This window comes from Rhamphochromis longiceps, linkage group LG14, assembly GCF_057381845.1.
Source record: "Rhamphochromis longiceps isolate RC_006_pf linkage group LG14, R_longiceps_female_GT1.1, whole genome shotgun sequence".
Taxonomy (NCBI): Eukaryota; Metazoa; Chordata; class Actinopteri; order Cichliformes; family Cichlidae; genus Rhamphochromis; species Rhamphochromis longiceps.
The window spans coordinates 17,647,767-17,666,472 of record NC_140570.1 but is presented as its reverse complement, the minus strand read 5'-3'; the positions used below and the strand labels follow the sequence as shown (position 1 = coordinate 17,666,472).

General features: G+C 39.3%; 1 protein-coding gene across 9 annotated transcripts in view; it reads left to right on the top strand.

Moving 5' to 3' along the window:
• Window positions 1-18,706, top strand: part of kirrel3b (kirre like nephrin family adhesion molecule 3b) — a 165,876-nt gene that overhangs the window by 118,000 nt on the left and 29,170 nt on the right. For 6 of the 9 annotated variants that reach the window (XM_085379759.1, XM_085379755.1, XM_085379758.1 and 3 more), the window contains exons 5-6: window positions 3,923-4,092; window positions 9,867-10,017. In XM_085379759.1, the coding sequence (XP_085235885.1) occupies window positions 3,923-4,092; window positions 9,867-10,017 (321 nt within the window). The remainder of the gene's footprint in view (window positions 1-3,922; window positions 4,093-9,866; window positions 10,018-18,706) is intronic. The other 3 variants (XM_085379760.1, XM_085379756.1, XM_085379754.1) reach the window with 1 other exon arrangement.

Sequence of the window (18,706 nt, the reverse complement as noted above, 5' to 3'; positions counted from 1 at the left end):
TCTGTATAACTGTCAGACCTGGCAGTCATAAGGCGATATCAGTGAAAGATCTTAGATGAAGAGAAAGATCTATTTTAATCCTATTTTTTGGTCATTTATATATTCAATGAATGCTAGGTTATTGGTCAGATGTTCCCAATTCCTCTGCGCCAAGTTTAACTGCATTTCTGTTTTGAATAGAACATTCTTCGTGCTCCTTTAGTGGCGATGATCACAAGTTGTGGCTTTTTTTCATTAACACAACCAACAATTTCAGCCCAGGCTGTCACAAACTGTCTTCATATTGACACACTCTGCATAAGACCTCAAACACTGTGAAGGATAGAAAGATACAAAGGTATGCTGGATGGAGGCAGCCAGGCATGTCCTTCATCTCCTTGTTATATTCCCCATTTACCCTTTGTGTTTTCCTGGCAAGCATCCCTCCAGAGAGACATGACCTGAAACCGTACCCAGAGTGCCGTTTTCGCTGCGACTCCCTCTTCCATGTAACGGCACTATGCATGAAATCATAAACTCCTCTTGCACGGTCCACTTTGCACCTCTCAGAGGAATACGTAAAGCTGAATAATAAACAACTGGGACTATAAAAAGGTCAAAAGGGTCCATACAGTTACTTACTAAAACAACCTGGGAGAGTATAACAACACTCATTACTAGAATCACCCTACGACCCTAGCTGAGCACCTATTTACAGAAAACTGATTTGTTAGAACGTATGCAAGAGAGGAAAGTTTCCTTGAACATTCCTTGAACAAGACTTTTTATGTGAGATTTCAGTCAGTTTAAGCTTTATATCACCTTACATGAATGTGTGGTATTCAAGCCCGAGTCCATGACTTGCAAGAAAGTCCAGATAATGACTTGATCACAGCTTTATGCGAAAACGTAGAGATGTACATCCCCGGGAAAAAAGAACTACATAAATATTTCTAAAGGACCCAAGAGTAATGGAACAGCACATGTTCACAACAAGGAAAACTCTGAATAGGTGTACTAAGAGAAACACACCACAACTTCAACTAGGCCTTGGTAGCATGTTTTAAACAAACAGCAAAGTCTCTCTGATCGAACTGAAGGAAAGAGGGGCTTTCCTTCATGGGCTCGCTGAAAAAAATGTTTTGACCTGAAGTTTAGGAAAGGTTTGAATGGTGCAACGGTACAATGGCCGAAAACACAAAAATAAGCCAGCAACAGAATGATTGAATGAGAAGAGAGCCCATTACCAAGTGAGCAGTTTGAACTCAATATAGCCGATTGTTGTGCCATGATTCAAAACATTAAAAAAAAAAAAATAAAGTCAAGGTATCCCTGATATAATCTTGAACTGGGACTATTTTGTATGGGAGAGCGGACCAAAATTTTCCCTCTCATTTTTAAATCAGCTAACATCCTGTCCTGATCGAGGTTGTTACTGCTGCTGTTGTGATGATTAGCGAAAGAATCTTGGCAATTCCTAATAGCTCTTATATCCCCCCTCCATATAAAACCTTCTTGCTTGTCATTTAATTAATGTTTCAGTCATATGTGCAAAGGAACGCTGCCAGCAAACCAGTAGGTTTGTATTTTTGCAATCAACAGTCAAAGTGTCATTACTGAGCCTCACTTTTTTTTTTTTATTGACAGATGGCAGAGCTTTCTGGACTAGTCCAGGCTCATAATGCTGCCTTTTTTTCAGTCTCTTACTCTCTCTCGCATTTGCATGCCATGCTGAATTTCTATTCTTAGCAAAAGAATAACATGAAGTGATCTTTTTGACCTTGCTCCAATTGCTGATAAAGAACCAGGTGGTGACCACATTCTCACAAAGATTCTTTCTTACTTGCCTAGATCAGCACACTGTCTTGTCTTATCTGCTTGTGCTGACCTGAGATTCCTCTACCTCTCCCGATCCTCCGCATATTAACGAAGTACAGATGAAAGGGAGCCAGCCAGAATTAACACTGCCTTTCACACTCAAGTACATAATAGGAATCAGTGAGTCTGAACTGTCTGTGAAATAGCAGTTTTCCTGGTCTGATTGGTCAGAGTTAGGTCTAGCCAGAGTACAGACTTCATTGTTCCCACGCTGGTCTGAATAAGCCTTTATTTACTCAAAAAAAGTGGTAGTGATGGTGATGCTTGCAGATTATTTGATTAATAAAGATTTTTCCCATTTCCACATTTTAATCAATAATGTTATGTAATACAATGATATTAGTCACAGTAGCATAAATCTACCCTTACACTAATCAACCACAGCATGAAGACCAAGATCTGCACGTCTTTGTCACAGGAGTGCTGTGTTACCCTTATGACCAGGCTCTATATGTGTATTCAAACTACAAAGATAGGTGACCATTTTACCAATACAACATCTTAAAATGCAGCAAACACAGCTTGAAGAACTTTTTGTCAACATAGGAATTGGTCTTTGTTTAGTGCAATTTAAAACTCTAAAACTGCATCTGCTCAGTGAATACATGTTTCCAAGCCACAGTACAAGACGAGCGCCGCCTCTTCTTGTTCGATTATTTCCTGCTGTATCTAAAAGGGATCTGCAGACAAAAATCCCAAAATAGTCACCTTATTATTGTGCGCAGTACATTTCTGATAAACAGTATTTACCACTAACCTCAATGAGAACCTGTTTCCTGTAACTGCTTCAAAATGAACAACTGAATACTGAATGTAGTAAGCTCAGTCGGAAGGGTTTGTTTTGCATTATGTCTAATTTAATAGAGTGTTGAGTGGGAAACAAAAGTGAGTCTAAAATGTGGCGCTGGAAATAAACAGAAATATATGCAGGGAATACAATGTTCTTCTCACTGTAAATGCAGCTCTCTGGGTCTGAGATTTAACTAGCGGTGTTGTTAAAAACACATTTAGCAACGTTGAACTAAAACTAAGTTAAGTTATAACATTTTTTTCAGTTATTTAAAGAGTGAGCAACAGAGCAGCATAGCTGAGTGCATGCCATCCAGCCCTAATGTTGCCATTAAAGAGTGCTTTTATACATATTGTCATTCAATGTCCAGAAAGAACCCAAATTGCATTTTCTCTGGTTTCATTCTTCTCACATCTGTTTGACAGCATAAATCTAACCCATAACAACCTTTCTTCCAATCATGATGCTATTGCACGGGAATATGGCAGCTGCCTGCAGCCTTTGATTTCATCTTGCCCCAGATCTGCATTGTAATGAGCACTCAGGTCAATCAATAATTCACTGCAGTTTCACTTATTTAAAAAAAGAGTGAGAAAACAGATCAGCTCATGGGTAAAATGGGAATATGACTTTGATCAGTGCCATTAGAGACACATACAACACTGTAGCACTGCTTTTGTCCTTCTGCTGTATTTGTCAACACAATAAGAAATAAAGAGAGGAAATGTACATCTGTGTGTCTGAATTATGTTTAATGCTGACACATATGTGCTGAGTCTGCAATGAGTGATGATAGAGTTTATTGTTGTTTAGAGAGTCATGCTGGGACTTCAGTCTGCAAAGCTTTCCTTGCTTTGAAACCACACCATTCACTGAGTTTTCCATTAGGTGTGTGGTAAATACATTTTTCTCTGCAGTCATTACCTTTAATGAACACCTAACACTAGTTGCAGGTTTTGTTTTCTGAAGAAACCTAATTTGATACAATGAACTAGCATTTTGTCCCCTGTTGGCATCATAAGTGCACCCATTAAAATGAAACTAACTCTGATATATAGTTAGGGTTTTGCTGTGAATTCGTAGCAGGCATTACTTTTCGGCAGTTTTGTGTTATTTGGGTCATCTGAACTTTTTGGATCATAATGCTATACGGGTGTCAATATGCCCGACTTTGCTATCAACATAAATATATCACACATTAAACAATAGCTTGATCTCACGTCTACACATTTTACTAACGGCCTGTCTTTCTTTGCCTCTGTCTCTGATCAATAGTTCCTCCAGAAGACCCAGTCATCAGCGGAGGGCCAGTTGTAAGCCTAAGGGCCGGTGACCCACTCAATCTGACCTGCCATGCTGACAATGCCAAACCTGCGGCCTCAATTATCTGGATCCGCAATGGAGAGGTCCTTAATGGGGCCATGTACTCCAAGGTAAGCATAGAGGTGTGTGTCATTCCAGGTATGCAGACCAGCTGGAAAAGGGCTGTTGATGACGTGATGACGCAAGAGTGGAATTTTTTTTTATATTACTTGATTTGCTATTATTTTTTACAATTATTAACATTTTCTTTCCCTAAATTATACTCTACTCCAATTTTACCCTTCCGCCGAGTGACCGATGGATGGATTGCTTTTAAAAATGCAGTCCCTTGAAAATTCAGATTGCATTTGAATTACTAAAATACGGCTTTTTTTCCTTTCTTTTTTTCCCCTCCAGTATCCGAAGCAACTCAAATAGTGGTGAGATCACAGAGCTATCCATGGCTTTGAGTTTGTCTTCGGTGTTTAGATATTTTCCTTCAGTGGCATTTATCCCACCACCCTAAAAAACTTGACGATGTCCCTTTCGCTGCTGGAATCTGTCTGAACCTTTTCATGCCACAGTATGAGTCTCAATGACAGATCACGCTTTTGATGCTGCGGTACACAACAGTGCCCATTCACACCAGCCCAATGTTTGGATCACCTGATCCCCATAGACTCTTGACTGACATTAGCCCTTAAGGCTAATCGTCCATTCAGCACTGTCATGTTCTAGTTCTATTTAAACAAAGGACATAGAGAGACTCGGCACTTTAGAGCACTAACACCTCCCCCGCCTTCCCTCGCTCCCTGTACTGCCTCATCCCATTATCGGCTTTTTTCAAAGAGCATATAAATGCCATTGATTGGACTGTGGTACAGCACCAGGCCGTTTTGAATAAAGTGATTGCTGGAGGTGCCGTTTGCTAATACTGGGCGGGGAGTGCGCTTCCTGCCTTCACTTCCTCTCAGAGCGAAGGCAGATATGGGGACATTCTGTGCTGGTAGCTGATGGATGCTCACATGTCTGTGTTGAGGCGAATGATGTGTGTCTCTCCTCTTTTATCTCTATTGCCTAACATTGTGAAGTGAGCTTGGGGGGGTCAATTAAAAGAACATGACTCCTTTGTGGATCCAAAGAGCAGTGTGGGAGACTACATCATCGTCATCCGATCTGATGGTCTTCTCATTTCCCACAGATGTAGAGGACTAATGTGAGCAGATGTGGTGGAGGATTCACAGAAATAGCTTTCCTGATGATGTCAAAAGTAATGATGGTTCTGACCCGAAGATAATTTTCCACTAAAGGCCTCAAAACCTCATTTCCACAAGCTCTTAGCAAACTATTTACTGGACCAGTGGTTAAAGAGAAAATGTATGATTAACGCCATTGCTTGGCAAAAAATGCGCGTCAGTTCTCACATGGAAGAGAGCAACTTAAATGATGCATTGCTTATCATTAGTGAGGGTAGCTTTCAGTAAATATAAACTGTGGTGTATTACGGAGGAGGCACCCCAAATAATTAGAGAGAAAAGTAAGGTGAGTGGTTCAAATGTCAAGACTTGCTTGGGCTTGAGTAAATTATTGAACAATGCTCAATTCTCAGCTCCCATCTGCTCCAGTGGAGCTGCTCAGCAGAAAACTGCAAAGGGCTGTTTGTAACACGCAGCCTCATCATGTTCTTTTGAAGAACATGATGCACTTCCTTACCATAAAGTCATTCTTCACTATGTGCTTTGGTAGCAACCTGAGAGTGGGAGATAGAGGATTATCTCAGTGGTAGAAGGGGGAAAAAGAACAAAAAAGGAAGGAATTATATTTTTATGAGCCATTCTTGTTCAGCATTTTGTATACAGTCTCTGCTTTGTCACCTTTTAATGCCAGGTAAAGGTGCTAAAGGTCATATGAAGTTGATAATATCAGTGTTAGCAGGAAACATTTTTTTTTTAGTTTTTGTCTGTTTTTTTTTTTCAACCCTCAGAAATATTTAACACAGCTGCTTTTTTTACTGTCCCTTTATTCCATTATGAGTTTTTTTCTCATAAAGCCATGGGAGGTTTGTGTAATTAGAGCACTTTATTGTATTTTAATCATCACACTCACTGCATAGTGGGAAGGGAAATACTTACAAATAAAGTAACTAATTAAAATTCGGTCGAGCATTATTGTGTCGCATTTGTTTTTGTTTTGAGACAGGTGAAATGATGTAAGTCAAAGGGCTCCTTAGTTTCAACTGTACACGTAATCACTGGTTCCATTTTAAAAAGATCTCAAAAGATTTTGACAATCCAATTAACCTCATTTATTAAATATTAAAAGTAAAGGCGAAATATAGATCACTTCGATTAATTGCATTCAACAACTTTTGAAAACCATGAGTTGAGTTAAGTAAAAGAAACCTGTTTAACCTCAGTTACCATGTGAAAAAACAAAAGAAATAAAAGTATATATTTCATGTATATATATCGTGCCAAGTTGTGTGCAATTAACTCCAGAGAAGAGGAACATTTTGTGGTGTAGATTAAAAATGGAAAACTGTTTGAATGTAAATAATTTGATCAGGTCAAAGTAATTTTGGAAGAATTATTAGAAAAATAACAATTATATATATATTTTTTTACACGGTACATTTACTATTTAAAATTGGTTCTTTGCTAAGTTTCATATCTAGACACAACACTGGTTCATTCCTTGAGTACAGAGGAAGAAAAACCAATTTATGCTTGAATGATTCATTCATTATTAACAACCAAACAAAGGTCTGAAAAAGGTCAGGCACAAGAACTGGACTGAAAATGAGTGGAAAAAGTATCCAATGTCCAAAGAGAAACTGTGAAAGACCGTCAGAATGTCTGGAGAACTATTGCTCATAACTTCATTAAAAAAAATTAGAGGTGGCTATAAACCTTTGCACTTAAATTAACTGTATATTAAATGACATTAAATGACAAAAACATTTTGCTTTTGGCTACATGTATTACAATTTGAGAAAAATACAAATAGAAGAGAGCTTCAGAGTAATCACAATATTTCGGACTAACAGTAGATGAACTTTTCTGGTATGTATGTCAAGTTTTATTTAACAAATTATTAATTAGGTTCATGTATTTTAATGACTAGTTAACTAAATGGATATTCTTTTTGAAACCACTCACTAAAGAAAAGCTCATAGTTCATTCTTTCTCTTTCTCTCCATTACCCATTTCTTTTTTACATGCAGCCACTTAGGGGAAGATTAGCTTCCAGAATTTTTTATGCTTTATGCTGAGGTGATCTGTCTTCAGTATGGACTGTTACTTTCTTTCCTAGATACATTTGGCTGCTCAGAGTTATGTTTCACTTGGGATATGCATTACTTATAACACTCGTGATTTTGACATGTGTCTGAATTCATTCTAAGTCAGGGTTCTCCCTTGTTATTAATACTGTTTCTGAATAATTTGGTCGACGCACTTTATCCAGACCTTAAAACCTGGTCTCAGTACTGGGGTTGTGCTATTCTATGTTAATGAAGCACCGTAAACCACTGGCATATGATTTTCTTTTATTTGTTTGTTAGTTTGGGTTTTTTACTTCTCCATCAAACAAACATGCTCAGAGCTGTAATCATCAACTTAACACCTCTAGATGAGCCATTATTGGACATCGTTCAGTTCTCAGGCAACCTACTTTAGTAGATTTCTTTTGTTTGCTTGCATGCTTGTTTTCCAAGTCACCTTCATGTTAAGTTAAAGCTTTGATTGGCAGTCACAGCTTTACATTTAGCTTTATGTAGGTATTGCTATATTAGCTGGCCAGGGGCCTATCTAGCTGTGATGCTGTTTTTCTGTGAAAGAAGGCTGTCTGTCTCTTAAATGAAAGCCACAGAAAGCACGGTATACCCCTACTTAAGCCAGACCAAATTAGTCTACAAAGCAAGGAAATATTAGACCCCAGTAAAATGAGAGAAAAAAAGACATACTGAGATGCCCATCTTGAAACTCCAGCTAACATTTATTAATAACCAATTTTTACCTTTTTTGTAACCCTTTGGAGGTCAGAAATTACCTAGTACCTAGTAACTATGGCTTTAAAAAAGCCGACTCATTCCCTCTCAGTCCAGTTATTTTGTCATTCATCTCCTGCCATGGTAAAAATATTCTTCACATGGCTTTAGGAGATGAATATAAAAATTTATCAAATTATAATGTGGCATGGTGTTGAATTCAATGCTGCAGCCAGCTAACCCCTTTTCTAAGATTAATGACTTCAGACAGGTCCAAAGCGACGAGGGAAACAATCCTGATTGTGTCAGAAAGGATATTACATTGACATATCCCGCGTCTGACAGCCAATGTGTTCTGCTTTAGAAGTGACTCATGCACAGTTATGAATTTCATCACATGGTTCTTCACATACAAATGGGCTTCCCACAAGTATGCAAGGGATCTAATATCCCATTACAAGAGAATACTTTTTTTTCTCCGCATCAGTAATACAGAGTTTCTAATCTCAAACACGTTTAGTAGATACTCTTCCCTGACGTATTTTAATTTGATCAGAGTCTTTTCCTGGAAATGCCTAGCCATGAGGTTTTACAACTTCCATGACATTTTAATCATGCTATTTACAATATAGTATGCTTAAGTGAGAAAGACAGCATAAATGTGGATAATTAAAATGTTCAAATTAAGTGCAGAAATGAATGGATAATTACCACTGGTTTGTACTTTGGCAATGAATCTCAGTTTGACTCAGGAAAATGATTAATGGGTACTGGTAATGGTAGATGGAATCTATATGTTGCATTTTAGTACAGAGTACTAAAAACTTGCAAAGTTTTAGTTATGTCATTTAAACAGCATACGTTATAAATCTAAATATACTCAACAGCCTGCAGTAGTTAACTAACGGCTGAGTAGATGTAGGATCTGATCATCAGTATTTTTCTTATTGAATGGTTGGCTACAAAATTATACAAAGTTAAGGGCAAGTACTGGATGTATTTTTGGGAGGTAAAACCAAAGTTACCAGTGCAGTAAAGCAAGTCAACTGAGCTTCTTCTGGTCAACGTAGGAGTAAAATCTTTTGGTGTTCTTCAATAGGAAGGTCTTTTTTGTGTCTTCAAGAAATGCAGAGCAACAGTGAGCCTGCTTTAAAAAGATGGCAGGGAAATGCATCCTGACTTTGTGGTTGACCACACTGTGCCCTGTTGCCCAAGCAATTTGTTCTAGTCAGTGACTTTGTTCTGTCCCGCACTGGTTAACATAGACTCCCAGAGCCCTCCCCTGAGTGTTTGAGGGAGCGTGAGAGCTACTGAGCGCTACCAACTGATTCCAGATGGCTTCCACAATGTAGGGCTCAGAGGATGAACGCTGAAAAGAAGATTGATTTCCTTTGTGGAGTATGACAAGCCATGCACTAGAGCGCAGCTCTCCAGACACACAAAAGCAAACTCAAGAAATATATTTCTACTTTTTTATTTATATCAATCTGCTTTGCAGTAAAACTACAGGCTAGAGTGTTCTGAGGGTTTGTCTCTGGATCCCCAAGGGAGTAGATTTGTGTATACATAAATTTTCTGCCTTTTTGCAACAATTTTATACCTTTTCCATCAAAGCTTATCCAGCAAAGCGTTTCTTCCGCCTCTTTTCTCTGTTTGTGCGTCACTTAAACAATTTATAATCCCAGGTTGAATTGGGACTATTGAAGATACAATCCAATATCCCTCGGATTCTGCAGCATTTGGAGTTCAGTACTCTGCTCAGCATAAAAATAGCTCAGGTTCTATTTATTGATTATGATAAAGCCAATCCAAGGTCCCACTATGGTAATCCATTAGAACAACAAAACAAACTTGGCATAGATTTAGAGGCTTAAGCATTCATCCACAGAACTGTCTTAACTTTGCTCTGTATTTCTTCCCTCTTTTCAGACCTTGCTCCGGGATGGCAAGAGGGAAAGCACCGTAAGCACACTCTACCTATCGCCTTCCAACATTGAGACAGGTCAGCAGATCATCTGTAAGGCCTCCAACAAGGCAGTCCCCTTCGGCAAAGAGACCAGTGTCACAATTGACATTCAGCGTAAGCATACCACTTCTTCTTCTCTCTGTTATTCTCATCTGTGAAGAATATCAGTGGGCAAAGGGTCAGCTTAAAACATGCATTTCTAAATACTGTATATGAGGTATTTCTCACATGTAGAGTCAAGACACTGTCAAATACCTACGTGGCTAACAGTGTGAAAATCAAGCATTCATTTTCGGCTCTGGTGAATATTTATAATTGGTTTCCATTTTTACTTACATATAGTAATCCAGCGTATGGATTGGTGCTGTATTACTGTTTTTCTTTTTTTTCCATTTGTTTGTTCTGATGCAATATCAAAGGCGCCGTCTATCTAAAATGAATGGAGCCTCCTTTTTTTGGTCCATCTACCTACCTGCTGTGGCACTGCCTGTTATGGTACTGTGCAAACTGTATCCACCTCTTTTATTTCCATGCTCATGCCATCAATCTTTTTGATGAGAACATCTACAGTTCCCCTCTAAAATAGGCAAAGTAAGCCCAGCGTGTAAAACACATTGAGCCTCAATTGTCAGGGAATCTTTTTTCGATCAAGAAGCATTCACAGTAAGAGAAGGGCTCTGAACAAAGGGATTTTGCATCACTCACAACCCCTTCAACACCATTAAGTATGACTAATAAAGCAGAAAATGCTATTTAGAGAGCCATTATGACTGACGGCTCCATTCTTTTCATTATGCACACCACAAGAGGCAAGCATGGCAAGAGCGGGCACGACACGATCAGGCCAACTCAGGCGTGGGGGTAAAAAATGATTAACAATTGTTAGTGTTTGCAACTCTTTCAGTTTGCCTTCTTCATTTTTGTCATGCAGTCAGAGAGGGAAGTCATCCCACATGTAAACTGATTTGTCACCATGTATAATGATGCGTCTGTGATAAATGCTTGCCATCATAGCATCATCCTCGCTTCTGAATGTATGATTTAACCCTGAAAAATGAGTGGAGCAGGTTTCTAATTAGCATTCCAAAATGTGCTCTTTACACAATTAAAGCTCCTGAAAACATTTTTCACAGTGTGAGATCAAACCAAGCGACAGCAGAGACTAATTGTCAAGATTCAAATTGTCTCCCACAAGGCTCTTGTCTCCCTCGTTCTCACCTCCCCCGCCCTCTCCCAGATTTGACAGGTAATGTTCAGCACAGTTCAGCAGAACCTACAGTTTGTGCTGAGATCCGCTTCTAAATTAAGTTGCCACTGAAATAAAACTTGCTTCAGTTGAACTTTGATTCATTTGTGCTCGATATCAATCTGTTTAATTTCAGTGCAGCCTTATTTGGTTGCAAGGGTTCTGGCTTAGCAACAACATCTGTAACACAAGTGCAAAAAGATTATGCTTTAAAGACCTGACTATTCACCAAACATGCTGTAAATATAACGTCTTCAGAAAAGTGTTAAAGACAGGAATGGAACATTATAAGGTGGTGCCGTCACACTAAAGTTCTTTCCTTATACAAGAGGAAATAAACACAAGCTGTGCTCTAATTCAAGAGCTTGATCTTCCTCAAAGCCTAGTCCATAAAGGACAAGTTAATTACCAAGACACTGTCCTCACATGACAAAGTTTCAACAGCAGGAACTGCCAGAATGATAAACATTAATTAGCATCATACAAGTACAGTTGTTGTTTTTATCAGTAACTCATAACCACCTTAGCTGGGTCGATGACTTCACTGTATGATAATTCCTCTATTCCTTTTAATTGTCTCTCGACCTCATGAGTTTCTACTCAGAAACTGCACACATTTGCTCTCTCTCTCTTGCACAGACACACAAATACACCTTCAGCAGTGTATGTGCAGACACGGTAGCGCTATCTTTTGTTACTTTGTTTCTTGAGGGCAAAAAGTCTGCTGGAATGTCATAATGCAGAAAATTGCAGAAGACTTCACTAGTTATGTTCTCCATATGGGTTTCTCGGACACATTTTGCGGGGATTTTAAAATGGATCTGGGATTTGTGTGTTTGTTATTGCTTTGCTGTTTTGTGTAGAAGTACATACTTTGCATGGAGTCCACACCACAAATGAGCAAATAGCAGTTTGTAGTGGGAAGAAAGGTACAGTCGGGCGATGGGTTACAAAGGAAAGACTGAAACGTCTGCCTTCAGTAAGTGTACAGGACTGCTGTACATCGCATCGCATGAAACAAAGCGCAGTGTAGTGGCAGCAAATAAGGAAAAAGTGACAAACAAGAGAGCTAACACCCAATCCTGAACAAATCTTATGTTTCAGATGTAACCAAATATCCCATGCCCGTGATACCTGAACACAGCAGCCATACAGATATACGATGATCCTTTTGTATTTGCGTGCATGCTTTTTATTTTGATTTTGTTATACTAACAATAGTAACTTGGTTTAATGAATCATAATGATGATATGTTCAAACAAGAGAGCATGTTACATCTTATTCAGAGCAAGAGTGATATTAGAAGGCGAACCTATTTCTTTATTCCACGGTAATATTTTTTTAGTGAGACTTTTCTCAGAGAAGCTGAAAGCCATCACCCTACCTATCAAGGCAAGGGTTCCTTCAGGAGCTTCCTGTCACCTTATGAGTTATATGTAACTCTCTGCAGTTTCTGCTTTACAGTTGTTCTTGGGTGTTCTATTTTAGAGGAAAAACCAGGCAAGCGTAAGAATGTAACAATACATGTTCATAATTGTTTCAGAGTTAAGTGTTTGTAGAAAAAATGCAAGGCAGACACTGATGATTCAGAACTGCACCTCTTTAAGCTGAGTATGATCAAGTGTTGCTGCATTTCCTTTGACTTCCATAACTTTGAACTGTATCTGGATTCTACTTTTAAACCAGGGTCATGTGAATGTCACTCAAAATGTAAACAATTAAGCCTATGTGATGTTCTTAAATAATATAAAATTACAATTATTTTTTTGAACTCTGATTACATTGTTACCATTATGCTTTTTTGTACTGATATGCTGTCACTGTTGCTGTATTTTTTTAGGTCCTTTGTGAAATTTGTGTCCAGCATTCGCCCTCTTGAAATTGCTGTGGTTGGGCCGTGTGGAGAGTTAAAGAAGCAGAATAGCAAATTAAGCTACCAATGTGAAGCTCATAACATTTTATTTTCACATAGCATAGTAAGCATTAAGCCTTTGAGTATTAGCACATAAGCTGCTGTTTGTTAAGATGGCCATGACTGCAATGCTAATGTTCTTAGAAAGACAATACAAGTTTTCATTAGCTGGTAACAACCATCTAATGGACTAATATTTGCTGCATATTATGAAAACTTACATTGAGGGGGGTTTGCATGTAAACTCCAGAGCCCCCCTAGTTCATGCCCAGGACCCTGTTGGTGTAAGGCAACAGCACTATCACTGAGCTTCTGTGTTCAAAATAAATAAACAGCCTCAACCTGGAAGCCTGGCTCTCATAGAGAGACCTGTTTACCCAGCTGCCAAGCCAAATAATAGTTCTGCAAGTCCACAAAGAAAACTGTCCCACTGCCTATTGCCTTTAATAAGGTATTTAAAAGTCATTTAAAAATGTAGCAACACTTAATGACATTTTAATGACTTGTCCAAATTGGACCAATTTACTCTCAGGTCAGGGAAACTGTGATTAATAATAGTTTCATAACAGCTTCATGACAGCCAACGTTAGAAGCAACCACATAAGACAAAGTTATGCCAGGTTATGTTGTCTTGGTTGATATCATGTTTCTATAACTGATATGTGAAACAATGCCAGCTTTGCAATGCAAATGAGGTAACTGAATGATATTAATGACAAACCTAATGACAAATATTCATATTTGCTTTACTGTAACTTTATTTTTCTGATCGAAAATAAAAAAAAAATAGGAGTGGAATTAAAATAGTCTGGTCTGAAAAAATCTATGATGGGTAAAAAACCCAAAACAAACAGAAGATGGAGTCCAGTTCCCTCTAACTGGAACTGCTGAAAGGTTATTATGGATCTTTTTGTCAAGCGATGCCAAAAAGCCAGAGATATAATGTTTTTCAATTATTTATCTGACACTTCATGCGATCGCTGTTTATTGAAAGCAGTGAGATAAAACTGATATTGATGCTCTCGACTCGTTGTCAGTAAGACAGCGAATTAACAAATATCCTCAATTAGCAGTGTATTCACCAAAAATGTAGATGTCTCTGTATATACGCTGGTAACCCCTGTTGGATGTCTAGTTGTGAGTAAATACCACAATTAATTAATGAACAGTCTCACTTCTTTTCCCTAATCTAATTGGCCACATTAGTGAGATGATACGAATGACAACAAAAGTAATTAAAGCGTTCTCATTCCCTCTGCCACTCTCAACATTTGCCATTCTGCCGGCTTCTACGCTCAGGTACCCTTTTTCACTAATAGCGTAATCGAAACACGACCCAGCGCACTGCTCTACAGCCTAAACCCGTCTAAAACCCAATGCATTTACCAACCTTTCTTTTCTTTTATCATTACTGAAATGATTTACACCCACTTCAGCATTTTTTTTTTTATTCCCTTCAACGTCCATGTGTTATCTGACCCAGGTTTGGACAAATTTGCATCTAAATACAGTGCGCGCTGGTGATGTTGCCAAAATGAGAGGGATTTAGAGCCAACAGAGGCGATTCACAATCCTGGATAGACTGCTGACTACAGTTGTCCATATGAGTCCATTAGCTGACTTTAATTATTTGATAGCAGAAGGGTGGCTACCCCCTGATGCTGTTTTCTACAGCAGCATGACTGAACTTGCAATACAGTCTTTGGACTTAGATCAGTAAACTCCCCTACCCTTCAATCATATCACTGCAGTGAAATACGATTCTGGTGCCACAGTTTCATGTCCCGCTGGTTCCCACTCATCAAACTATTTAAAATATTCCTCAAACATTTTCTAGTCCAGTTGCATACTTTGCAAAGCAGTGCCCCACATAGAAATATGCTTTGAAACACATAGGCTAGTGGGAAATTAATGCACAAGGGACGGGTAAAACCAAGGTTTTCCATGTGTTTGCATTGCAAACAAGCTGAGCCATGTGGGGGAAAAATGAATGCCATTTGTTGAGACTAATTAATAAAGAACATGCAGATGTGCAATTGGGGAGGATTTGTTTTGGTAGCTTGCTCTGCTACATGCTCTCCGTGCTTAATTAAGCAGGTAATGGCAAATTTATCTGAGTTAGAATTTGTAAGTGAGAAGGACTGAGTAAAAAGGTAAAGGGGCACAAAAATGCTCTGAATTATGATGCATCCGCACAGAATTATCTTCCTTATATGTTAAGCTGTGTGAAGATATCGTTTCTAAATGTTACATTTTCATTACCCCAAACACATCACAGATGCTATAAAGGATCTCTGGCTCGTACCCTTGCATCAGCAACAAAACTGAGATGGTCAGGAATGTAATTGGCTACAGATGTGCTAGAGGAAGCACACATTTAAGCGCCTGTATGAATTGAATAATAACATCTGCCTTCATTAAACTCACTAAATTCTCAATGAATTTACTCATGTGAACAGCAGATGATCAATGTTAGACCTCAGGTTGTCAGTCAGTCTGTTCCTCTCTGCAGTATGCCACTCAGCCAGCCACATGACAGTGTGCCCATATCGTTAAGGCTAGAAGCCACGAGCGGGCGGCCCACAAACAGCTTTCCCAGCCTTCATAGGCATCTGACGCTACTGGAGTTTGAGGCCGGTCCTACTGGAGAACAGCTGTCTGCAATGACCCAGAGAGACTGGAAATTGAGCTTTAAGAAAGGGAAAAAAAGCATTTATTTGCTGGCACGATCTCCAGGAAACAGAGAAGTTGGAAGATTGTTCCAAAAACACCATCTGGTCTCCACTTTGAACTAACCGATCAAAAGCTGTCGGCCAACTATAACACCACCCTCCCCAATTCATCCTGTTGTTTTCACAGAAGCTCCGATCAGTCCTACGATTCCCCTTTTCCTCTTTTCATCCGTTCCTCCCCCTTTCTCTCTCTCTCTGTCTCTCTCTCTCCCTTGCTACTACTCTCTTGACAAATGTTGGGAATTAACAGTCTTGCATATTGATGTGCTGTCGCATCATGCCTCAAATGCCCTCTCTCAGCAACTCATGCATTTATACATCATGGACTTTATTAAGTAGATGTCTGTCATATCTAAAAGGTCAGTGGTTAGACAAGCTACAGTCCCTTATCCACACCCAGGGCACTGCTGATAGACTTTTGACGGCTGTTGCTCCCATGACTGTCTTTGCTTCCGGCTTGGGGGATATGGAGCTATCCAGGAAGTTACTGGTGTAACTTATAGATGTAAAATCCTCATGACATTACCACTTGCTGAGAGAAAGTGGGGGGATTTTTTAAGGGAGGGTCAGTTCAATCATTTGAAAAGAACATTAATTTGTAGCCGGGGAGACAGTAATGAGCATTTGTGTCCTTAGAAGTCTCTTGGCGGCCAGAAAGAGGTTGGCATAGTTAAAAAGGACAGTTCAGGAATATTTTTAGTGAAAACGGTTTCTGAATTAGCTTCTACATTACTGTGTCTATCAGCATAGACACATCCGTCAGATCTCTCTTGCTTTCTTTTTATGTATGCCTCTCTCTGTACTCTTGCACATTCTTGCTGAATTTTATTACCATCTCCACCACTGCCACGTCTGTCATTTTACCCCTGAGGTCCCCTCTGCCCACAGTTAAGTCCACGCAATTAACAGCTTGCAACGTTAAGAAAAAAAATGTACTGGGCAGCTAACACTATTGCTCGAGGCATGGATGGCTTTCCTGTTTTATTAGGACATACACCCATGTGCACTTTCATATGCACACAAAACCCCTTGAATGTCTGCCTTCGCTCACAAACACGTGGATGCACACAGTTCGCCGCTCGGTGCCTGGTTGACTGTGGCCTTCGGTTGTTCCATCCGCAGTATTGTTGTTTTCTCTATTGGCCCAGGGAGAGCTGGCACAGGTGGAGCTCGTGGATTTGAAGAGCTCATGGTAGAGTAGTTGGTGGGAGGTGGTTGGAGGTGGGGTAGGGGTGGGAGGGGGGGAGGACTGTTCTGGAGGGAAATGAGTCTGCTGATGGGGAATATGGTGTGCGAGTAGGAAGGAATATGACACCTGGACCACCCCCCTCTCTGGGTTTTTGTGGCAGCTGAGCCAGCCTAGAGCATCTGCACAGCCACAGGGTAAAAAGCAGTTTTCCTGCACTTCATACCCACACACACACACACACACACACACACACACACACACACAGTCGTACAGAATCACACTTCATAACTATACACAAAGTTGTTTGGCTTCATCTCAGTGGCGTTTGGGTGTTTCTTTAATTCTATGTGGAATCTCTTTGCCGACCACACTGCTCTTCATCCACATCCAAACACAGTTCCTGCTTCTTTTTTTTTTACTGAACATAGAGCAGCTATACCTTTGAAACAGATGGCTACACCAGCAACAAACTCAGATCCAGCGCTTTCCCCTGGTGGCTGCTGCCTTACCAGTATTCCACTAGTATCCCAGAAAAAAGTGCTTCCACATAACACCATGTCTTAGATTACATTTGGTTTTACTAACTTACAGTCAAGGGATAAAAATAGTTGTAATTCAAAACACTTTGTTCACCTGATTTTCCAATAATAATACTAATACACTTGAACAACTACTGGTTATTTATATATTAAATGATAATTTTCTCAACACTGAACAAAATGTGCCCAGCATAATTACAGAAACCCTGCTGAATGAATCTCCGTCTGTGAAACGGTGAGGTAAATAGCTGCTTGTTTCACACGGGACGGGTTTGATATGGAAATGAATGCACATCTTCAAAAAGAATCCCACCTTTGTCAATTAGGACAAATTAAGTTGTTTATTAATTTTGCATAATGTGAATATTTTTAATTGTAACACCCGTTTTAATTGTACCTTATAACATTATTTTAATTGCAGCGTATTGCACTGTGGACTATTCACTGTGTGCAAATTGCCGTTAGCCGAAACTCATTATCAAGTCAAGTTTTCCTTTGATTTGCTCCTTAGAAATAATATTTGAGAATAAAAATAGCATGTTATCCTCCACACCTGTGAAGCACACTACAGCGTTACTTAACAACAGCGCCCAGTCTTCTCATGAGCGGTATGAATATTTCTGAATATTATGTCTTTGGGGACAACACCAACCCCAGCATTAACCCTGCTAATTCTGCACAATGAGAATATGTCATTTGTGTTTTTAACACACTCTTCTGCAAGTCTTGGCAGCGAGGTAATTAAAAATCATTCTATTTGACACACATCAAAGTCTATTTACTTTTTTCCCTAAAAATACAGGGTTAGGGTAAAGTTGGGGTTAGTGTTAGCACTTGTGATGAACTACACCTCACAGGGTTACAATATGGCTTGAAAAACTTAGGAGAACAAACTATGCTAACTTGTCACAACTGCTCTAACTACCACTGTAATCTATTTTAACCTTCCTGCCTTCTTGGGACCTTTTTGTGCCACTGCTATGTGTTAAATGGCTGCCATTTCCACTGTGTTCAGTGGAATATAACCAAACTTGCCACAGGATAGTTTTTACCTGTCAATGTTAATTGACAGGTGAAATGGTGTATGCAGTGTATGCAGTGATGAAATGGTGTATGCAGTGTTGCATGCTAGTGCAAGAAAGCAAACCATAATCCAAAACGGTGCCTTGGGGAGCCACATAGCA